At 35.5% G+C, this 24,453-nt stretch overlaps 3 protein-coding genes across 5 annotated transcripts in view; 2 read left to right on the top strand and 1 right to left on the bottom strand.

The window, feature by feature from the left end:
* The window catches only part of LOC119076009 (protein TANC2), a 69,848-nt gene that overhangs the window by 18,593 nt on the left and 26,802 nt on the right, over nt 1–24,453 (bottom strand). For all 3 annotated transcript variants that reach the window (XM_037182593.1, XM_037182592.1, XM_037182594.1), the window contains exon 2: nt 4,321–4,512. In XM_037182593.1, coding sequence (XP_037038488.1) covers nt 4,321–4,512 — 192 coding nt within the window. The remainder of the gene's footprint in view (nt 1–4,320; nt 4,513–24,453) is intronic.
* Nucleotides 892–2,900, top strand: LOC119076077 (gustatory and odorant receptor 22). The gene is made up of 5 exons (XM_037182726.1): nt 892–1,124; nt 1,196–1,357; nt 1,598–2,409; nt 2,462–2,623; nt 2,690–2,900. The coding sequence occupies exons 1-5, from the start codon at nt 1,028–1,030 to the stop codon at nt 2,834–2,836; spliced, it is 1,380 nt and encodes a 459-aa protein (XP_037038621.1). The 5' UTR covers nt 892–1,027; the 3' UTR covers nt 2,837–2,900.
* On the top strand, nt 8,393–9,946 carry LOC119076095 (kelch-like protein 17). The gene is made up of 3 exons (XM_037182750.1): nt 8,393–9,283; nt 9,339–9,535; nt 9,596–9,946. The coding sequence occupies exons 1-3, from the start codon at nt 8,588–8,590 to the stop codon at nt 9,837–9,839; spliced, it is 1,137 nt and encodes a 378-aa protein (XP_037038645.1). The 5' UTR covers nt 8,393–8,587; the 3' UTR covers nt 9,840–9,946.

The raw sequence follows: 24,453 nt of genomic DNA on the forward strand, positions 1-24,453 counted from the left end.
CCATCTCAAAGTACAATATGAAATTTTCAACCCTGCTCTGAACTTTCATTCAGGGTGGTCGAAATTCACCTATCACCTATTCACCTAAATTCACCTATTTCGAAATTTGGTTTTGACAGCTGTGCTTCAACGATATTTCTAATTAAATATGAGAATCCGTAGCTTTGTAATTGAAAATGTTTTCTTTTCACACTTTTCCACAGCTTCGGCTAAACTGTCCCAATATTTTCAAAAATTTTTCGTCTTATGACATAGTTCGAGGGGTCCCCACTCTTTCATATTAACTGGAATTTATTTTGTTTTTTTTCTTCTTCAGACAATAGAGATTTTTTGATTCTCTTGGGAACAGTTTCAACCACTTTAGACTCTGACAAATCTATGAATCCAAAAAAATCGGTAGAATTCCAACTTTGAAAAAGAGTCAGGAACCCAATACTGCATTTTAAAGCAATCTCACAAGGAATCCAACAAAACCAAGCTTTTCACCGGATTATCTTTGCAGTACCGTTAACCTGTCACAGACGGCAAACATATTAACAGTTTTAATATCTGATCTATTACTTCATTTGATCAAAGATTTTCATAGTTTGCTTTTACTTCATTTGTTTAGAACATGCTTTTTGCTTTATAAGACCTCATCAGTCGGAGCTTGTCGTTTATATTATTGCTGTCGTTGTCGATAACAGATGACAGCCGTCTGTAACAGGTAAACAATGTGAAAACTTGTAGGAAAAGCCATAAACATTCAAACTTTGAATTATTTAATTCGTAATTCAGAAATAGTCTCATAAGGGTGGCGTGAAAATGCCAAGAACTTTACACGTCCGACGAACGACCGCTGTGTGCATGTAAAATAAACAAAATTGACTTAAGATAAAAAATTCAACTAATTCAAAATCAATAGTCGTTGTTTGGCACCGCAATATTCGATTCATAATTGATGCGTTCCAATAAAATTTAAACGAAACTCATTTCTTATCAAACATCACTTGTACTGTTACCGTTGACGTGAAAGCATCCAGAGAACATGGAAAAACCTTTCCACTTTGCCTACAATCCAAATCAAAGACAATTTATTGAAGACGATAGACGGTATAAGGAGAAATTGTCTCAAATAACTGGTGGTAAGTCTTGATGAAAGAAGTGGTACCACTTGCACGAACGAAATTAAAGCCAAATTCAAATCATGTATCAGGTGAGAATGACGATGTATCAAATAATATCTTGCTCCGACCAAAAGAAGTTGAATATGATGCGGATCAGTTGGATGAACATGACTCCTTTTATCACACTACAAAAAGTCTGCTCGTTCTTTTCCAAATTATGGGCGTCATGCCGATCATGAGAAGTCCACCAGGTAAGAGAAAACTTAAAAAACCTTTCAGAAATGGCCAGTCGTTTGTTGTTTGTTGTCGATAGCAATGGCAAAACATGGTCTTTAACTAATGTGTTCTCGCATATTAAAATGAAGTAAAAGATTCAGATTACATTAATCAAAAGAAGTGACAGATTTAATAGTTGTACCGCCGTTTCTGAATAGTTACACTTATATTAACAAATCACAGCAGAGAACACAAATTTCAATCAATTCGTACAGGTTCAAAACTGCCACGCACCACATTCCAATGGTGCTCAAAGGCATTCATCTGGGCCTATACAATTTATGCCCTCGAAACGTTTGTGGTGTGTTACATAGCCCGCGAACGAATAAACAAATTTCTTCGCTCGTCCGAAAAGAAATTCGACGAAATCATCTACAACATCATCTTCATGAGCATTTTGGTGCCACACTTTCTGTTGCCGGTGGCATCGTGGCGAAATGGTTCCGAGGTGGCCAAATTCAAAAATATGTGGACAAAGTACCAACTGCAATACTTGCGTGTTACGGGCACACCGATCGTTTTCCCGAATCTGTATCCGCTGACGTGGGCACTGTGTTTCGTGTCGTGGTTCGCCAGCATTTTCATTATGCTGTCACAGTACTTGCTGCAACCGGACTTTGATTTTTTGCACACATTTGCGTACTACCACATTCTAGCGATGCTAAACGGTTTCTGCAGCCTCTGGTTCATTAATTGCACTGCATTCGGAATCGCTAGTAAGGCTCTGGCGGCTAACTTGAACAAAGCGTTGGAGAGTTACAAACCGGCCCATAAACTGACGGAATATCGTCATCTTTGGGGCGACTTAAGTTATATGATGCAACAACTAGGCAGAGCCTATTCAAATATGTATGGGCTGTATTGTCTTGTGATATTTTTCACCACTATAATCGCCACATTCGGAGCTCTAAGTGAAATTCTAGACCATGGAGCTACATTCAAAGAATTCGGCTTGTTTGTGATCGTTTGCTATTGCATGACGTTACTGTTCATTATATGCAATGAGGCTCATCATGCTTCTGAGAAGGTTCGTTAATCAGTTCATAGAAATTCAATTTTAAGTTTTATGTCCCATACAGGTGGGTCTAGACTTCCAAGTGCGTTTGCTCAGTGTAAATTTAACAGCCGTCGATAAGGATACCGAAAAGGAGGTGGACATGTTTCTGATTGCCATTGCAAAAAATCCTCCGACCATGAATCTGGACGGTTATGCGAATATTAATCGAGAATTGATAACAACGGTAACGTATTTAACGTGTTGGTAACGTTATTCATCCCATTAGACTCTGAAATTCTTTCGGTTTCAGAATATTTCATTCATGGCTACATATTTGGTCGTTCTGCTTCAATTCAAATTGACATTGTTGCGACAAAATGCAAAAAGAATTCTGATAGAGGGAATGGCATCCGCATCAAAGAACGCTGGAATGAACTCAACAGTATCGCCCACTTAGTAAAATTTGGTTTAGGTGAATGTGTTGTGGATGAATGAGTCGTGAGTATAAAAGAAAATTTTCCTGAAGCAAAATACGAGTTTTTCTGTTCATACGTGAGTGAGTTCTCTGCAAGGCGATTGATGCACTGAGTTTGACCAGTTCGACGCTCTAGAGAGAAACAAGAGCATATAAAATTTCCCTAAGTCCTCAAGGTCCAACAAAGTCACGTATATGCAGCTTTAGATGCACGAGGGCAAAATTAGCTCATTTTTGTCCTCGTGTAAATATTTTGCGTGTGATTCCGGACCCAAAAGACAGTTTTATTTGCATTTTCTTGATAATATATTAGCAATTAGCTTCAATGACACCAATCACACCACATCAATCAATGTCTTTCTCCGCATTCAACTGATAACAGCACTATGGCAGGTTGAACTTTAAACGAAACGAAAATACACCTCGTCATCAAAATATTTTCGCTGTGGATGGATATCCCCGTAACTTTCATTTTAACGCCATTTCGACCGCAATAGCACCACAGAATTTCCGTTTGTAAATAAACGATTTTGAAGGCAAAAAATTGAAAATTCGTGAAAAAAAAATCAGAGAAAAAAACAGAGTTCCATCATCAATCATAAAAAAAATGATTAATCATTCATGATATTCCGCATGTAATATCACTGTTCTGCCCATAGAGTGCTAAGTAAAGTGCTTCGATAATTGGTGAGCAATTGACTTCGATTAAGTTTACAGAATTGTAAGTAATTACCTCCAGCTAAATGCGGTTGAACATTACAACAAATAAAACAATTCCACAGTGTACCGAAAAGCCGGCCAAAAAGGAACACAAAAACCAAATTTTGTATTTCTCTCAGTCTTAATGTAAATTGTTAACGATTTTTATTGACGAACACAAAAAAGTAAAATGCATAAAACATCCGGTATATTTTCTTTCGTTCTTTTCGAGCCGTCAGTTCACAATATTCAGTCATACGAGTGGAGAGAGAGTAATTGTTTTGACACGAATGTAATGGTTGCTGATACGAGATCATTTACAGTATACTTTTCGCCTGTTATGCAATCTCGAAGAGTGTATCAACCGGTTGAAAATATGTTGCAACAAAAGTGCACGAAGAATCATTCAAAACAATGCACCTCCTATAGAGAATATAAACACTGCTCGTCTTAATGTTAACCCTTCACAGATGGCAAGTATATCAATATAGCTAAATCTGAACTATTGTGGATTTCAAACAAATTCAAAAGATTGATTAATCGGAAATCTGTTACTTCATTTGTTTTAGCATATATTTCCTATGTAAGATAACACTTGCCGTATATCACGGTTTTTTTTCACGCCTCGTTTGTAAAAGTAAATAATGAAAGGTAGATGCTACTTGCCCATGGGTGCAAATAGTCTCCGATAACTATTCGTACTTGCGAGTGTACAAGTAGTTCCTTTTTCTCGCATATAGGAGTAGTATAGTATATTGTGTACATACCTCGTTTGTGTTCCAAATCTTGCCGCTTACAGACGGGGCACTGTTCGTTTCGGAACATGCATGAATAGCAACGTTCATGGCCGCAATTGTCGATCAGCTTTCTCTTCTTACCCTTGTCAAATGGCATCTGGCAGCTGGGACATACTAGTCCGCCAGTTTCTGTTTCCAGTAGTTTTCTGATTGCTTGTAAGTCTGTAATCAAGAAAAGACAGAGAGTTAAAAATCAGTTTCTCCATTATGTCCATGCGGAATGGTTGTCCAGGATAAAAAATTTTTAGATTTAAATGGAAAAACCCGAGGGGTGACGCACTTCCATTTAATACATTTAATCCATTAAATCCATTTAATCCATTTAATCCAAAAAAAAAATTTTAGTTTTACCGAAATAATTGGGTAGCCTAAAAACCTGAAAAATTTGTAAAGTAATTGCGAAAAATAGATTTGCACGATCCCCAGCTCGTTTAAGTACTCGTGAGGTATAGGAAAATTTTTGTTGTTAAAAATGGTATTAAATTTATGGCAGATGCTATTTGCACCCGAGTGCAAATAGTCAATATGAACACTATTTGCACCCGAGTGCAAATAGTCAATATGAACACTATTTGCACTCGGGTGCAAATAGTCAATATGTACGCTATTTGCACTCAGGTGCAAATAGTCAATGTATGAGCTATTTGCAGTCGAATGGTCTGTTAACATTATGAAATATGATTTCGCGCCGCGCCGCAGACCATTCGACTGCAAATAGCTCATACATTGACTATTCCTTCGCTTCGACTAACAAAAAACGTGTTTTTCAAACAAAAATTTCATTTCGTTAGATTTGTCAAGAAAATAATTCCAGTGAATTACGTTGAATTGTGACAAAACAAAAATAATCAATATTTTTTCTTTCGACGCTTTGTGAAAATTGCATTTCCCCAAGGTCTCAGAAGGGCAGCTAAATGTAGTGATTTTGACAAAGGCTACTCATTTGGACCACACCAAACTCCTCTCTTATAAACAGTTGGTAGATGGAAGAATTCAGGAATAAATTAATCTCCTTAGACAAATTGTAGAAAGATGAATTCAGTAGGGACGAACCAACAGTTTGTAGAAGGATGAATTCAGTTGGAACAAACCAAACTCCTTACTTTCAAAGTTTGTAGAAGGATGAATTCAATAGGAACAAAGGAAAGTCTTTCCTTACACAAATCGTATATGGATGAATTCAGTAGGAACAAACTAAACTCCTTCCTTACACAAATTGTAGAAAGATGAATTCGGTTGGGACGAACCAAACTCTTTCGTTACAGTTTGTAGAAGGATGAATTAAGTACAAACTAAACTCCTTCCTTACACAGCTCCTAACAGGGTGAATTCAGTAGAAACAAACGAAAGTCCTTCCTTACACAACTTGTAGAAGGATGAATTCAGTTGAACCAAACTCCTTCCTTACACAGCTTCTAGAAGGGTGAATTCAGTAGGAACAAACGAATGTCCTTCCTTACACAACTTGTAGAAGGATGAATTTAGTTTGAACAGACCAAACTCCTTCCTTACACAGCTTCTAGAAGGATGAATTGAGTAGGAACGAACCAAACTCCTTCCTCACAAAGTTTGTAGAAGGTTGAATTCAGTAGGAACACACCAAACTCCAAACATAGTTTCTAGAAGCATGAATTCAGTAGGAAGAAACGAAAGTCCTTCCTTGCACAAAAATCTAGAAGGATGAATTCAGTTGGAATAAACCAAACTATTTCCTTACACAGTTTTTAGAAGGATGAATTCAGTAGGAAGCCAAAATACTTCCTTACGAAAATTGTGGAAAGATAAATTCAGAAGTAACAAGCCAAAATCCTTCCTGACAGTTTGTAGAAGGATGAATTCAGTTGGAACAAACCAAACTCCTTCCTTACACAATTTCTAGAAGAATGAATTCAGTAGGAACGAACCAAACTCCTTTCTTATAAAGTTTGTAGAAGGATGATCTCAGTAGCAACAAACAAAAGTCCTTCCTTACACAGTTTGTTGAAGTTATAGAATTCAGTTGGATCCAACCAGACACTTTGTTTATACAATTTGCAGCGAATTGTGCGAGTAGCATTTTCGATAATATAATTCGTACAGCTTGCTAACAATGATTTTTTTATTATTTCCGATAGTTTTAAAAAGTTGGGTGCAAATAGCGTTAATATTCACTATTTGCACCCGGGTGCAAATAGTGTTCATATTAACTATTTGCACTCGGGTGCAAATAGTGTTCATATTGACTATTTGCACTCGGGTGCAAATAGTGTTCATATTGACTATTTGCACTCGGGTGCAAATAGTCACTTCGTAAATTTATTTAATCCATTTAATCCACTTTACATCAAAAACTCCTAAAAGTGGATTTTTTCGCTTTTAAACATTGTAGTATGAGTTGTAGTGAGTGGTTCGATCAAAATCAACAATTTTTGAGACTTTTACAGTATTTGGTAAAATGAAGTTTTTTCCCATTTAATCCATTCAATCCAATTTTTATTCCATTTAATCCATTAAATCCATTTAATACCATTTAATCCATTTATAGAAGTGAGTTACCCCTCGGAAAAACCTTAAATTTATGTAAGGTATGTGGTCCTGTTGCTTTTAAATAAATTGAGGTCACCAGAGCAAGAGGTACCGCATTTATTGAAGTGAGTCACCATCCTTGAATTTTAGAAACTTCTCGAAGAAGACGTCAGATAGTACACATCCCGGAAGAAATATGTCGAGTACACACCTGCTTTGGACGGAAAAAACCCAATGTAAGAACCGAAGCTTCCTATCATTGAATTCAACAAACCTAGAGTTTGTTCTATGTTTCAAAACATTAGACTTTACGTAACGAGGAGGGAATTTTTTCCTAAATTTTTCAATAAATCCGAATGAATTTAAATTGCTCCGCCAGAAATGCCGAACGTCTACAATTACGACAATTTATTCCACAATTATTTATTTACAACTTCTCATTTAATTGATGATCATATTATGCCAAAAACGGAACATATTAAAATCAAAATCTCACACCACGTCTACCGTCGTAATTATGTTTCCATTTTTAAATTGTTCGTATGATTCGTTATGAATCATTATTTATGTAGATACAATCGACAATTAGCGCCCACCTGGAACACGCATTTATTTGTTAATTTCATTGCTATTATTTTATAAGAAGACGTGATACTATTACGAATGTAATCAACCAACGTAGAGGTTACTTTTCAAGCAGAAAAAAAATTGTTTCGAAAAAGTAAGAAAATAATTTTTGCTGCTCACCGACCGAGGCTCAACTTAATTTTGTTCCAATTCGGATTAATATTCGCTCGATATTAGCGATAGATGGAATATTAATTTTATGACATCGAAGGCAATTAATATCCGTTTCATCTCGCCGGTCATCAAGCTATATGTTTTCGAACATTTTAATTAACTTTTAATGTCTTTAAAAGCTAAATTTACATAAATTGTTGAAAACGCAAAATTGACCCAACAAACTGGAAATGTTCAATGATGTCCGCTAATTACGTTTACTTGATGACTTAACACACTTAACATGACGATCATGATCATAAAATCAATCAACGATTGAGTTTATTCAGTTTCGAATGGACAAAATTGCTCGTTTAGATTCATCTCTAATATACCGAATTACGCGACGCGGTAGGGATTCATTCAATCACTGATTTTTATATTAATATGTGGGATGAGGTCATCATCATGATGACTAACCACCTGCTGATATCAGGACTAAATAGAGTAGAATAGACCTTTTAAAATACATCAAGAGATTGACTACTAATACACTAATTGTCGTGTGTTATCGACAGTGATGACAAAAAATAAATGAAAAATTGTATTAAATGCTATCTCATAATGTAAGTTACACCCGTTGAAGTAAAAGATTTTGCATCAATTTGTTAAAAACTCCTAATCAAAGGAAGTAGTAGACTCGAATATTAAACTGACACCATGCTCTGTGAAACACTCTTTTAGTTTGGAAACTTTACTCTGTAACCGTTTTTAATTGAACTTTAGAGTCCCAAGAAACTACTAAAATTTCTTCTCAATCTAGAGACCATAACGTTGTCGAAATGTAACTTTCAACAAATTTATCTCCTGTCACTGTTCCGTCATTTATTTGTCCGACATAATTTACTGTGCATTTGTATTTTTACGTAATTTATTTTGTCCGTTTAACGCTTGCATTCGTTTCCATACAAAATTTTCCCCTCCGTTGTTTGTTCTTTGTCACGCACACTAAATGGCTTCCCACAAGGATAACGAATTGAAATTTTTCTCGAACAACTTTTGCACCAATATCCCCATACTATTACCGGTAAAGGATGACCCGCTCAAAGAAAAATCCCTGGCACAAATGGGCTACGATCCGAACGATATGCCCAATTGGGGTGCCATATCACAGCCGAAAAAACCGAAACTCGAAAATCTACTCCTTGCCAAGATACTGAAATACGAACAAACCAACGTCGAGATTCACATCGAGGGCACAATATTTCGATGTCATATGCTCGTTCTTCAATGCTATTCGGAATATTTCTGTGATCTGACCGGTACAGACAAGGTAGTCCTTCCGTCGAACAAAGTCACACCACAATCATTTTTCATGCTGTACTCGTGGATGCTGTCACCAGATCCGATAGTCGGTCGGGAGGGTATCTTGGAGCTGTATAATGCCGCAGAATATTTGAAAATCGATGGTGTGTTGAGTCAGTGTTGGGCGTGTTTGGACGATGCACAAATTAGTGAAGATGCTGCGTTCCTTCTCTATTTGGAAGCACGACAATTTCGGAAGTCGTTGATTGAAGAACTGATGATTGCCAGAATATTTAAGTTTTTCTTGACACTCGTTGCATCTGAGGAGTTTTTAAAATTTGCTGTCGACGAAGTTGTGCTACTGCTAAATTCCAATTCGATTGGAGTACATTCCGAAATGGAGGTAATTAGACACTCAATGGTGGCCGATGTACAAATTAATTCGAAATACTACTTAGGTCTTATTATCTGTGGTGCGTTGGGTCAATCACGACTGGATGGAACGATCCAAGTACCTGATAGAAGTTATCTCGTGCGTTCGATTCGGATTGCTAACTTTACCCCAGCTGGTGTGGCTGAAGAATAGTTGTGATGCTGAAATTAACGAAATTATTGACACACCCGAAGTGAAGGAGATGATAGAAGATGCGATTAGGTTAGTCTTCGCACGTCCTTCATGGAATTTTTACTTATCATTGACCCATTTACTCACCAGTTACATCATAACAAAAGGCAGTAGTAACAACTTAGAAGATCTGTTCAAGAAACTGAAAGAATTGAAGTTGTTTGAACCAGTCGATCGATTATGGTTGGAGGAACACTATTGCGAAGGTCAAGGCGATGGTCAGGCAAGCTATAATTCGTATAAAACATTTCTCGAGTATTTACGAATGATCAGAGAGACAAATCCCCATGGATGGCGCAACGAAGTAGTTCGTGTTGATAACGAAACGTTCTGATCTGGGTCGAAATTTTTGTTGTTTCTTTTTCTGTGTCAAATTTCTTGTGGTAAATTTTATTAAATGCAAATGGGTGCAGCAACTGAAGTCAGTGGATATTGGAATTTTCGACAATTGATGCGACCAGCGGTTTAATACCATTTACAAAGATCAATCAATCTCTTCGCATTCATGTATGTACACATTGTGACCCGGTGATTTAGTTCCTCATGTTGCAGATTAATTTTTACCGAATGTAGCATTGTCAAGCGGAGTGACAACATGCAAATTTATTGTAATGATCCGTCTAACCTCATACATTATTTGCATGCCATGACAATTAATCTTTTTCATCTGTTGCAATGTTGCATGTCGTTGATTTTTTTTCCACTCTTCTTCTCTCTCTCAATTCTGAACAAAAACCATTTCTGGTTGTTGTGCAACAAGTTTCCATTTTATTATTTTAAATTTTAAATGTTTTGAAATCTTCTGGAGACGAGATAATAAGATCCGATAAAAGACTTATGATATATCGTGTGTCAACGAAAGAACGGCATCGAAACGTGAAGGTATTTGAACCCAAACACGAACGTTCAGATTCAGAAGTACCTAACTTCATGTGTAGTGCTGACTGACTGTGTACTAACTACGACAAATGTTTTTCGTTACGAAGCTAGTGAATAATTTAAAATTTGAGCTAAGGAAAATTAAGTGATCTGAACAACAGGAAGCTTTACGATCAGTTCAACAACTATTAATGACAGGCGATCAATCACCATTTTTGTACGATCGAACAAATTACACAGCAAATCTTTCGACAAGTCCTAAATATTTTGAATGACTCTTAACCTTTCGGAGACCACAATCATATTAGCAGTTTTACTATCGAATCTATTACTTCATTTGATCTATTTTCAATAGAACATCGTTGCTAAAGTGCGAAAAGTACGCGTGACATACTTTATTAGATTGTGATTTCAAATCTTTTACTTCATTTTTTGAACAAACTTTTTGCTATATAAGACTGTGTTAGTCAGAGCCTGACATTTATATCTGTAGTCGTTCGTTATCGATATCAAATGATACCGGTACGTAAAAAATTTAATCAAAATAGAAAATTTCAAATGAAGTTGATGACACGCGTGTGTTCAGTCAACAAGCCGTAAGCTTCTTTTAGGTTAAACACTTTGATCTACGCTCTGAGGAAAACAATTGGCTTTTTCACATTGTTTCATCTACACCATAAGATTGAACCTGGAGTTGTTGAGTGGACAGAGTCTGCAATCGTGAAAAGTTTTTTGAGACATTTTATGAAACTTCAGAAATTTTCATGATTTTTCGGAAATTTTTACGATTTTCTTGAAGGATCGAAGTACAAGATTTTGTGTTAATCCGATACTCAGACGAGTAACAAATTCGATATTTGCATTGAAACTACAATACAAAATGCCAGTTGGAATTCTTCGCTTTTTGCTACCTATTTATACTAAAATGTTCGTGATCTTTTAAAATGTACATTTTGCCATTATTCAGATCCAATTATTTTTAATCAGCAAATTTTATACGACAAATTTGCTTATGCTAACACTTGAAATAAGACTCAACTCAATGCACATATAATCGCTGTAACATTTGAAAATGTTTATATACATCCGGTGGGCTAAGCTCGGGGCTTAAAATGCGCGAAAAAAATAGACAATCGTATTCGTGTTGTTTGCACACCATTTCCAGATATGACAAACACTTTACACTTCCATACATATGGTCGCCTTCGGAAAGAGATTTCCATTTCGATTTTGTTTTATGATTAATAAATGTGGGTAAATATCTGATTTATTTAAACGTAACTGAACTCTGCGAAAAGAAAAACACACAACCTCGTGAACGGTTTTCTGTTAAACATGCACCACCTATGCAAAATTCGAAAACAACATCTTTGTCTTCATTGATAGCATTGCTAATATGAAACCTACGTATGCAGCGATATGAATTTATTTATGCTCTCCCCATTCGATTCTTATAGACATTTTGCGCCCACACGTCCCACCTGTTGTATACATACCAGTTTTATGATAATTTTTGTTTCTTTTGCTGAATCACACAGATGCAATTGGTTTTGTGAAGGAAACGCAAAATATCAATGAACGTAAGATGTGTTTACGATTCAATAAATTTACTAATAACCGCGCGGAGGTTATGGTAATTACAAACTTTTTAAGTGACTTCATTATCGCTGAAAAAAAAAACCCGACTCCAAACATGTTAGCCTTAACTTTTACCAACGTTTTGATTACCGTAACATGAAATATATCGATATCTTTGGCCTTATATGGGTCATTGAATGAAAAACGTATCTAATTCGTGTGTAAGGTCTTTCGGCTAGTATAAGATAGGGGATCGCAATGTTGAGCCTAAAAGGGGCATTAGAAAATGAAATTGATTAAATATGCAAGAGACGACGAGACTTTACACGGCTCTCCCGAGTAGTTAAGCCCTTTTGAAATAATTCCAACAGTTTCTGCAAAAAATGTTTTTCTCTTACAAATCTTGCAACTACTTCTTGCAGGTGGAGTAGTTATATAACTATCGTTTTACCTAGATGAACTAAAGCTCCATCGGAAGGACTGTATGTTTACCAATAGCAAAAAATACAATGAATGTACCCTACTTCTATATTGTTACGTGTAACTTGTTCAGCACGAGTTACACACTTCCACAAAAATTTAAAAAAAAGCCTGGAAGCAGGTACCTTATTTGCTACTACTTGTTACACGGCATGGCAACTCGTTTTATAGGTAAAAGAACGAGTACTCTTCTTCGTTCTCTTTTTTGGCGAATTAATGTGCACTCATTCGAGCTACCTACCTACACGAAAGCGCCTAAACATCATTTTAAATTCCATTGTTATCTATACATTGGAATTTGTTTATTTATCTTTCCATTTAATACTGTGCCTGTGCGCGCTCTATTGTGAAACCTTGCGAAATTTTCAAATTATAAGATAAGCGACGACGGCATTACAAGAATCTCTGGCTTGACTTATATGAAAGAGTTCATTTAACAATTTAAAAATTTAACGTAAATAAATGTACGGTGTGCGGTTAATGAACTCCACCGTTTCATTAGAGCATATGTGCTACTCATTCCAATTGTAATAAACTAACAAAATAATTCAACTCATTCAGAACTACAGAAAATTACCCACACAACAATAGTCGTGCATCAATCCGAACCATTCATCATTATGAATATCCATAGCCATATTTTGACGGCTTACCGGCCGATAATTATTTGAATAAACGAAAGTTTCTAGAGTAAAGTATCTCATTTTTTTCATTATTGTACTTTGTTTGTTAGTCTGTTTTGTTCGTCGGATATTATTTCATGGTGTCTCATCTTATGAAGGTAAATATACTTCCATGTTTGCTCAAACGAGAATGGTTCAGTCAGAAACGAAATGTAGGTAGAAAATGATTCAATTTTAACATTATCAAAATCGTACACAGAAGCTGCATGTTTTTGGATTAAGTAAATAGCCAGATGGAGAGTGATATGCTTATGGAATTTCGAGGACCGAACTATGTGTGGAAAATCTAGAAAACTTCATGAAAGTTTTGGTTATTCTTAGTGAGGGAGCAAAATATTTTCTTGACCTCAACGATGAATAGTAATTTTAGAACGATAGTAGACAATCGGGCATTAGGACTGCAAGGGAGGTATAATAATACAAACAAGGCATCAGAACAGTCGGAGCGTTTGCTGCGACTTAGCCCCGTACAACCCGTAATCCTATTTCGTCCGCAACCATAATACGTCCGTAGCCCTAATAAGCCCGGAACCCTAATACGTCTACAACCCTCTAATGCGTCTGTTACCAAAATGCAAGTCAAGTTGAGCATGGTCAAATTTACTGAAACTTTTCTTTTATAAAATTGCGCATAGCGCAATTACGAAAGCCCGTACGAAGTACCTCTCAAATAAAACCAACAATTTACGACATTATTTTAGAAACCCAAAATTTTTTGCCATCATTCTATTCGGCATTCAATTGTCTCTCAAATGAAACAAAAACTAGCAAAATCGGATGAGATTTGCTCGATTTATGTGCAAAAAACACTTAGGGCCGAGTAGCGGCCTTAGTCCATAAAAAACTAAATCTTGCAAAATCGGATGAGATTTACTCGATTTATGTGCAAAAACCACTTAGGGCCAAGTAACGACCTTTGAGCTCTCCCAACAAGCCCACGTTGCATCTTACCCAAAAACAATGTTCAGCAACTTTGTTCTACTCGTCAATACCTTTCATTTGATATATCACAAGCGTGCGTATTTCGGTAGATATCGTCGAAAGACTGAAAAACACCTATGCCCTAGCTGTGGAAGGGCCGACCCTACCATGCCCATTTTCGAACTTGACCTTACTTTTGTCGATAACAATCGGGGAAAAAAAGAATTTTCAAAAAAGGTTGTGATTTACTCAAGCTAGAGGGGTCACAGACGGACGGACGGACGGACGGACGGACATTTTTTTAATTGCGGATTCGTCATCTATTAACATAACTAAATGCTTTGCCCTTACTGGCTGCTTCCAATTCGACGTGTTACAAACGGCATATTAATCTTATAAGCCCCCAGTACTTCGTACGGGGCTAATTTTTTTTTTAATCTTTCAAAGGCACTTTCGCGTATTACTATTAATCTTAAAACCTTCAGCTTTCCCTGACGTATTGTAATCGACACAGAAATTACTAGAAATGACTGTTTTGAATGCAAAATGGACGATGTAAACGAATATATTAAAGTAAATCCATTATCTGATGTCGATACAGAAGACCAATGATAGTCTTCGTACTATATTTCTCGTATATAGCAAGATGTTAAAACGAACGAAGTAATAGATTTTATATCAAAAATTGAGATGTGATTGAGACTAGCAGATCACATAATTAGGAGCTTTGGTGCATTGCATGCAACGGATAGTATTCAACTATTGAACGACAGAAGTAACAGACTCATTGATTATGGCCGAAGACGCACGAGTAATTTCGCCTTGCTAAGATCGACAATTATGCAACGTTTTCCATTGTTTTATGCATGCTACAATTTGGATTACAATGGAAAACGGAGCATAGTTCTCGATCTCAGTAACGCAAAATTGCACGTAAATTTTCGGTCTAAAGCAATTCAATACTGAAGATATTAATTGACTGTCTGAATGAAAATGACTCGTAAGCATCAGTCAAATTATGTTCCTGGTTACAGCTCATTCATTTGCATTCACTTATAAATCAAACACCACCAACTGCTTCAGTAGGACTTCACGTGATATTAAAATGAGATCAGATCAGACTGTAACTGACAAGCTGATAAATAAGAGTCTCCGTGCAATCTTTTTATAAGGTGCCTAATACGAGGGAATCGTTAAAGAGTAAAAGACTGAATAAATCTTCGTTTCACGAACTCAAAATTAAAGGAACGGAAAGTTGTAAACTTTCGTAACTTTAATAAGTTAATTGATTTCGGATTACGATACACACCAGAGAACTGATAATTATTTTCCATTTCTAAAAAATGTCGCAAATACAAAACTACAAACGTGATCCGAACGAAACCATTTTCTTTTCGTTTTTTTTTTCTGTCGATCTCTTTTTGATATATCACATGTTAATGCAGCACCTCATTTTATTTATTAATTGAAAGTGAAATGGAAAACTTAAGCTGTGTGATATCTAATTTAAACTTACTTACTATACGCCATGCAACAAACACTGATAATTATTTCAATTTAAATTTATAGTGATTTTGTCGATGGAACAAGATTAAAAACAAATATTTAAAATTGGCATTCGTTTCTATATAAAAACAATAATCTAGTAATGGATCTAATTATCTATATTAAGCCGTTGTGTCGGCATGGCAGTTACATAACATAAAGCTGCTGCTGCTGGTTTCCATCAGGGAAATATTTTTCTATTTGCGCAGAATGATATTTTAATAGACTTCGTTTAAATTCAATGAACTTATTATCTTGATTAAATGATTAGATATTAGCTTCTATGCTGTAGCGATATTAATCTGAATGCAATTGAAATCATAGACGACTCTCGGTTGTGTCTATTTTTTTTTTTATGTCTTAATGCTGGCATTTTTGTCTCATATTATGCAGAATAATGTGGAAAAAGACGAGATGGAATCGGGATTTTGCGAGTGGAAAATAACTTGTTCGAACTGATGAACGAGCAAAGTGGAAATACGTCGAGTCAGATATGACAGCCGTTCGAGTCGTGCCGTTACAATGAAATAGATGTGAATCGAAGCAAATTCGTAACTTTATCTAATTTCGCGCTAATATTTAAAATTCAAATCCCAATGAGGGATTCTTTTGAAAAACAGCCTACCGAAATCGGACGCATTTTCTATTGGAATTTTTTATATGTGCCTAGAAAGGACTTCGACCCTAGTGGCCAAAACCACTTTCAAAAAAATTCTTCGAAGTTTGTGTGGCTGGTCAAAGGTGAGCAAAAACCGAAAAGTTGCAATTTTCTTACAAAAATTGCTCCAGTTACACGAGCCGTACAGGGTCGTGTGGGGTGTCATTAGAAAGGTAATCACATGTACTATTGAGCCGAATAGGGTCTTGTTGGGTTTAAAATTCATCCACACTGAAATATGTGCAGATAAAGTTTTTAACCGAAGACGTACACTGTTCTTACTGAAATTTCTCGAGGTACACAAAATGTACATGGTCGTGTGGGGTATCATTTGAAAGGTAATTTTATGAGCTTTTGAGCCAAATAGAGTTTTATGTGGTTTGGATACATATGCGATGAAAAAGAAGTTGAAATGTTTAAGTGTCCATATTTCATCATAGATGCATCCAAACCCCATAAGACCCTTATTGACCCAAAAGCACATAAAATTACCTTTCAAATGATACTCCACACGAGCATATACGTCTTATGTACATCGCGAAACTTCTGTAAGAACAGTGTAAGTCTTCGGTTGAAAACTTCAACTGCACATATTTCAGTGTGGATGAATTTTAAACCCAATAAGACCCTATTCGGCTCAATAGTACATGTGATTACCTTTCTAATGACACCCCACACGACCCTGTACGGCTCGTGTAACTGGAGCAATTTTTGTAAGAAAATTGCAATTTTTCGGTTTTTGCTCACCTTTGACCAGCCACACAAACTTCGAAGAATTTTTTTGAAAGTGGTTTTGGCCACTAGGGTCGAAGTCCTTTCTAGGCACATATAAAAAATTCCAATAGAAAATGCGTCCGATTTCGGTAGGCTGTTTTTCAAAAGAATCCCTCAATTCGAAATTTTATGTTTTCCCCCAGAGAAATGATAACAGATGGTGTTGTTGCTGCCTCACAGGCTGGGTCGGCGCAACGCCATCTGTTATCATTTCTCTGGATTTCCCTTAGCCTTATCACATGCGTTGTTTCTTTGTTCTGCTGCACTCAGTGATCGTGATAAAAAGAATTCCTCTCTCGTTGATTTAATCATATAATATTTGACAGAACCCAATGTGGACAAGGTTTTTTTTAGATTTATCAGGGTGGAACGATCACCTAGGTTATCTTGAAACACAGATCTTGTGATCCTTTCTTTACACAATGTGGACAAATGGCAAGAGCCGCAAATTAATTGTCAACTTTAAAACACGGTGCAGACGGCGATTTTTCTTGTAGTCAGCAGTGCCCATCTGACTCTAAAACCAAATGACCTTAAATCTATTTCTTTGAAAATTGTATGAGGAATAAAAGTTCAGATACGAACGACAACTGTGGTAATATCTATATCGGGGAATATGTGCATTATCAGCAGCAAGTTATGTTTTACATGTTCACTTTGACTGGTTGTATGTGGTAATATTGCTGGCAACGTCTATTTAAACATTGTTTTAAAAGGTACCGATTTAAAATAACTTTAACCCTGATCGTTCAATTACTGGGAGAGGAAAAAAAAACCGCATGTTCATTTTCAAATTAATTGCTCGGTAAATCACTCCAAACACTTGCCATGTAATGTATAGACACGTCGTTAACATTAAATATTATTGCGCCAATTTCTATACATATAATAGAGTTACGTCGTGGTCGCTGCTTAAACAAGTTTAAAATAATATCTCACATCAGACTCAACGACTACATTTTAACTGCATTAAGAATGTTTTCAAACATAAATCTTTTCACATTTTATATTCTCTATACCATGTCATAATTACCTACATCGATAATCAAAATTGTGTTTAAATGCTTGAAATTTATGGGTTCATGTTAATGCCGGCCGATAATAAATTCGATATTTCAGTTGTTGCGATTGAAACTAGGTCCCACCTTTTGGGCGGGTCAGGTCCCTTGACTGACACTTTTTTCAATATATTTTTGACCAATTTCATTGTTGAACTTCCGATAAAAATGCCTACATTTAATATATCGATTACTCTAAACATGACAACGAAATTTGACAGAAAAAGTTCTTCAAATAAACCTTCGAAGACCGAATGATCTTTGAGTTCTGATTTTTCTTATAAATTTGCAGAAAGATTTTCAATCAACCACACAAATCGTAAATAAAATGCGACTCGTGTGATTTACGGCCCTCGCTTCGCTCTGGCCGCAAACTTCCCACTCGTATGAGCTATCTATTATTCTGTTTGATTGCCATTTTGTCGAATTTAATCAGAGTAGATGCGAAGTTTTACAAATGTGGAACGATGAGACAACTCTTTCACTTTGGTAAAAATTTAAAAAAAAAACGATAGATGTTCTTCTCTTACAGTTTTGTACAAAAAGGAAGTCCCCCGGTATTTTACAAAACCGTCACTCGTGAATAAAATGTGGATGGTAATAAACGACCGATAAATTAATTTTTTTTTTCGTTTCTTCACTTTTGTCGATTCAGAAAACGACAAAAGTGAGGGATTGACAAAACGTCTTTAAGTTACATTTCGTAGAAGGATGAATTTCCCTAGGAACGAACAAAACGTCTTTAAGTTACATTTTGTAAAAGGATGAATTCCCTTGGAACGAACAAAACGCCTTCTCGTTACATTTTGTAAAAGGATGAATTCGCTAGGAAATCGACAAAGAGTGAAGCAAAGACAATTTTTTTTACTTTTTACTGATTTCTTGAAGAGGTGCCAGCGACATGTACCACATTTCTATCGGTATTTTATTATTTTTTATCGGTAAAATTGAATTTTTCTATTGGTCGAATATAATATCCCATAAAATTATTACGACTCGTGAGAATTACGGCCCTCGCTTCGCTCTGGCCGCAAACTTTCCACTCGTATGGGAGTTGTAACATATTTTGTTTGATTGTTGGAATAATGAATTTAAAAAAAATATTCAGAAATTTGTTGAGAATGACTTATATCTTATATTGCCTACAAAGAATGATGGTTACATTTAACGTTTTTCATAAAATTTCCTACACTTTTCAATCATAGTATAGTGTGCTCATGAAATTTTTGCCGTAAGACCTTGAGTAAAAAAACATCTTTCTTTGGTAGTAGACGCATTAAATTTGATAGTCAACTATCAAGTTGATAGTCAACTATCAAATTTGATAGTTGACTATCAAATTTGATAGTCAACTATCAAGTTGATAGTCAACTATCAAATTTGATAGTTGACTATCAACTTGATAGTTGACTATCAACTTGATAGTTGACTATCAACTTGATAGTTGACTATCAACTTGATAGTTGACTATCAACTTGATAGTTGACTATCAACTTGATAGTTGACTATCAACTTGATAGTTGACTATCAACTTGATAGTTGACTATCAACTTGATAGTTGACTATCAACTTGATAGTTGACTATCAACTTGATAGTTGACTATCAACTTGATAGTTGACTATCAACTTGATAGTTGACTATCAACTTGATAGTTGACTATCAACTTGATAGTTGACTATCAACTTGATAGTTGACTATCAACTTGATAGTTGACTATCAACTTGATAGTTGACTATCAACTTGATAGTTGACTATCAACTTGATAGTTGACTATCAACTTGATAGTTGACTATCAACTTGATAGTTGACTATCAACTTGATAGTTGACTATCAACTTGATAGTTGACTATCTTATTTATCTTGATAGTTGACTATCAACTTGATAGTTGACTATCAACTTGATAGTTGACTATCAACTTGATAGTTAAACAAACAACTTGATAGTTGACTATCAACTTGATAGTTGACTATCAAATTTGATAGTTGACTATCAAATTTGATAATTGGCTAGCAGGAGATGTTCACCGGTTCAAAGCTGGACATCGACTGATGGAATTGTTCTTTCCACTTATTAAATAAACTCTATCGAGAACATACTTATACGATTTACACACACTACGCAACCAAATCAAATTTCATCAAAGTAATCTTTTTCGATTGAGGCTATAATCAACAGTGTAAAATCCTGTTTTTCCTGGATAGCTTCCAGATCCTTCGTCCCACATTGCCCATCTTCGAACTTAGCCTCGAGATTTTAATTCCACATATTTAAAAAAAAGATTCATCCAAATTGCTTGAGAATTACTCAAGTTATCGTGCCTTCAACGATTTTTTGTCACCCACATTTAACGTTTTTCATACCATTTCATACATTTTCAATCATAGTGAACTTTTTTGTCACCCACATATTTCGGTATTTTCTGGTGTAAGACCCTGACTTTCAGTCAAGGGAACAAGGTTTTACATTGAATAGTTTACCAATCATTTTATTAGTTTAATGAATGCTCATTCAAAGTGTGTTACACGAGCGTTTTATCGGAACATTTAAAAGTTCTTTGGTTTTTTTTTTTGTAACACTTTCAATACGATGGACATCGGAAATGAGAGAGTTGCAGTCGCCATTCAAATTTTAACCGAATCAAGTGAAGTGTAAAAATCGACAGACTTGTCATGTCATCTGTCGCCGGGCAGCGACGAAAAAAATTAGAAAAAGTACTGATCAATGACACCCTAAGTGAAACGTTGAAATGTTGAATCTAATGAAGTAACAGATTTTTCGGTTTTGCGGCCAGAAAGTGAGTCATTAGCTCGAGCCGAAGGCAGGGATGCAATTACACGTAAGTTATTTGACTCACTAGGCCCCGGGAAATGAGTTTGTACGCTCATAACGAGTAACCTACTGTACATTTGCTGTTTCGACGTGTTCGACACAATACTCGCCCACGGCTCGAACTAGAAAACTTTAGAAAGACAGTAATGGTCTATTGCATTCAATCTCTTCGAAAGATTCGATACTGATGACGTGGTTACTGGCTCTATCTTTAATTCAGTAAAGGATATCATAATTGAGAGACAAATTGAAAAAGATGTATCTCTCGTTGTTCTGATGAAGTTATTGTCTCAGAAATGTTCCGCAGAAAAACATCTCTACTTCCTAGTTCAGTGGACTGCGGACAGTTATGCCCACCGGGTAAATCGGCATATTTTATCGATTAAATCGCAACAACACAGCTAATAGAAAAGAAATCAACTAAATAAAAAGATATTCACTAAATATAAATCTACAAAGTTTATGAAGCTGATGAAATTAACTACACATAACGAAAAGCACCACAGAACCATTCAAGAAAATGTGAAGAATATACACAACAAAAAATCACTCTCAATAAAGTCGATACAATGCCCCATTCTCACTCACGATATTCGAAAATAACCTATTGGCAAAATGATTAATATTCTCATTGTTAAAACTATTTATTTCTTTAATGTGAAGTACACACGTAAAATGCATTCAAATCGAAATGTAAAGTGTGTGTTTTGATTGCTTGTTTTTGTGTCGACAAAACATTTTTCTACCTTTATAGATGTTGTGTAACGATACACTATGGCAGAATCAATTTATTGTTCTATCGAAACTATAACATTAAATTGACTTGTTAAATGGGTTATGAGGTGGAGGGAATCAAGTGCTATTGTGCAAACTGTATGCAAATATTTTTGAACATTAAGTGCTCTATTAACGTCTGGGAAGGGTGGATTTTCGATTCTGTTTTTTAATAACTTTACGGGAATATGCAGCTGCGGTTGGATAGCCCAATTTATTTTTAAGGGGAAAGCAATGGTATGAGTAGATTGATTCGACATGATATTTCAACGATTGATTTCTTATCCCACACGGAAGGAAGCTGACGAAATTAAAAACTTAGAATTATTTACCTTTCATGGGTGGTAAATCACAAGACCAGTATCATTTTTCGATCAAAGCATTTTCCTAATGTACAAACACAACCTTTTCCTACTTGTCCCATGCGTAAGTTGAACGTTACATAGCACTTTGCCACCTGCGAAAATGATCGATTGCATGTGGGATATTCATTTTTCGTTTATTTTTAAGTGAAATTTAACCTTTGCATGTGGTAGGCAGTAAAATAGATTACATTGGATGCTGCTACGTAATTTATTAATTCGGCAACAATTTTGTGATACTCGCAAACTCCTTGGTGTATTTTTGTGCGACATGCTTCTGTAACTGTTTTTCGACAAGTGTAGAGTTTGCATATACGAGGCGAAGGCAAAAAGACAGTTACCGAAGCTTGTTGCTCAAAAATACACTTGGGATTTTTCTTTAATCACAAAATCTCTACCTCATGTAATGAATTACTTTCGTAGTATCCAATGTAAAAGACTATTAGTTCATCAGTTTAGCCATGCATTTTGCCGTGTAGGACGACACTGTAATAAGAGCATGTATAACTCATTTTTATTGTCGTTGTCCTTTTTTTAAAGGACAGGGTACGACAATGTTATACTTGATCTTGTGAGTCTCGCAGTATGACGACGATGGTACAAAAGCACTCGCTTCTTAACCTGTCACATACGGCTATTCATCTGTTGTCGATAACGACGGCAAAAATAATGACAAGCTCTGGGTAATATGGTCCTTTATATACAGTAAAATACATGTTAAATAATTGAAGTACAAGATTTGAAATCAACAGATTAAAAATACTTTGATCGATTGAAGTAATAGACTCGATAATAATACATGCCATGTCTGTAACAGGTTAAACAGTAGATTATCTTTCTACCAGCCTTTGGTACTATTCATAAAATATGTGTCCCAACTTGTCGGAGCTGTACACAAATTACTTACGATTTTTCCAGTGATTTTAAACCTCCACCCCAAATATTACTTTGTGTGGAACGTATGAAAACCACTTCCCTCCCATTTGATGTACGTATTTTGTGGTCAGTCCCTTCTTTAGCATTGTTAGGACTACATGTACCGAATCAAGGATTTTGGATTTGGAATACTTCAGAATCTCCCGCTCATATGATAAGATGTTTTTAATGACCCATTTATTCAAATAAAACTTTAAGTGTGAGAACTACCGAACAATCACACCCTATACATGATGGGTAACAATTAATTTCATGTGATTGTAACTGTATAATATATGTTTTGAACCTGAACTTATCATTTATTTACACATTTTCCTTGTTTATTTTTTACGTAACAACAAAAAAACGTTTCTTATCAAACGAATTCAAATTACATTCAACATGTTCGTAAGATAAGACGTAACACAAAATGGGAAAGAGAAAATTGTTGTATAAAAAGGTCATGCATCCCCGCTTGTATTTGAGTGTTTGACTAAAAAAAAATTAACGAACTTGTTAAGCTTGGAAAAAGAATTGTATTTATGAGAGGTGACACACATACAGTACTGCGCAGATAATTTTATTTTTGGTTTCATTTCCGAAACAATATTAATTTTTAGAAAAAAACGACTTCGACTAAACCAAACGGGTAAACAAAATGTTAAAACAAATAAATAGAAAAACTGAAAGACTATACATTTCGAAGGTCTCTCTTCCACATTTAAAATGCTAAATCATAACAAACAGTGAATTGTATTCAATCGCAACAAATATCAATATAGTTACATTTAATATTAGGTATACACAACAGGCTTGTACGCTAAAGTGCTAAGCCAAGCAGAACCTTAACCAATGTAAAGAAACCGAAGGTAAACTATTCGTATGTACATTTCGTGAAGCATTAGAAAAAATAAATCCAATTTATGTGTGTATACGACAAAATAAACCATAAAAAATATAAAAAGTAACGCGATTTTATATATATAGGCAAACGGCAATATTCCTACCGTCAGTAGACTTTTTTTTTTAATACATAACAATGTGGGCTGGGGATCGTCTCTTTCATTTCGAGAGAGTTTAAATTGCAATTATATTTTTAATCGCATTTTAATCTATGACAATGGCTAGTTATTACAATGGAAACGTGGATAATAACCGCAGCATTAATCGTTGAAACTTTATAAAAAATAATTGTGCAGTCAACACCGTGCAGAATAGTGTTAGGAAGAAGTTATGTGAGATGTGTGATAAATGTTGTAGCTTAAGATGTGCTTTATGTATACCGCGAGTAAGCTGTTCCGTATTCATAATTGGCTTTTCGCTATACTTTGTAAAATTAAAGTGCAAAAATCCTTTGGAAGACCCGGGAAATCTTTAGACTCCGCTAAGAATAGAAAATTGAAAGTAGATTTCCAATTCGTTTTTATAGTTCTCATGGAAATCGTGGGCTTCGTCTCAAAAAGAACTTATTAGCGATTATGTGCCTTATT

Source organism: Bradysia coprophila, unplaced genomic scaffold, assembly GCF_014529535.1.
Source record: "Bradysia coprophila strain Holo2 unplaced genomic scaffold, BU_Bcop_v1 contig_232, whole genome shotgun sequence".
NCBI lineage: Eukaryota > Metazoa > Arthropoda > Insecta > Diptera > Sciaridae > Bradysia > Bradysia coprophila.

Excerpts from the sequence above, each read along its gene's own strand:
- LOC119076095 (XM_037182750.1), top strand. The coding sequence starts at position 8,588 with ATGGCTTCCCACAAGGATAACGAATTGAAATTTTTCTCGAACAACTTT. Across the intron at positions 9,284-9,338 it reads GAGTACATTCCGAAATGGAG|GTCTTATTATCTGTGGTGCG; the intron begins GTAATTAGACAC and ends AATACTACTTAG. Across the intron at positions 9,536-9,595 it reads ATGATAGAAGATGCGATTAG|TTACATCATAACAAAAGGCA; the intron begins GTTAGTCTTCGC and ends TTTACTCACCAG.
- LOC119076077 (XM_037182726.1), top strand. The coding sequence starts at position 1,028 with ATGGAAAAACCTTTCCACTTTGCCTACAATCCAAATCAAAGACAATTT. Across the intron at positions 1,358-1,597 it reads GATCATGAGAAGTCCACCAG|GTTCAAAACTGCCACGCACC; the intron begins GTAAGAGAAAAC and ends CAATTCGTACAG. Across the intron at positions 2,624-2,689 it reads ATCGAGAATTGATAACAACG|AATATTTCATTCATGGCTAC; the intron begins GTAACGTATTTA and ends TTTCGGTTTCAG.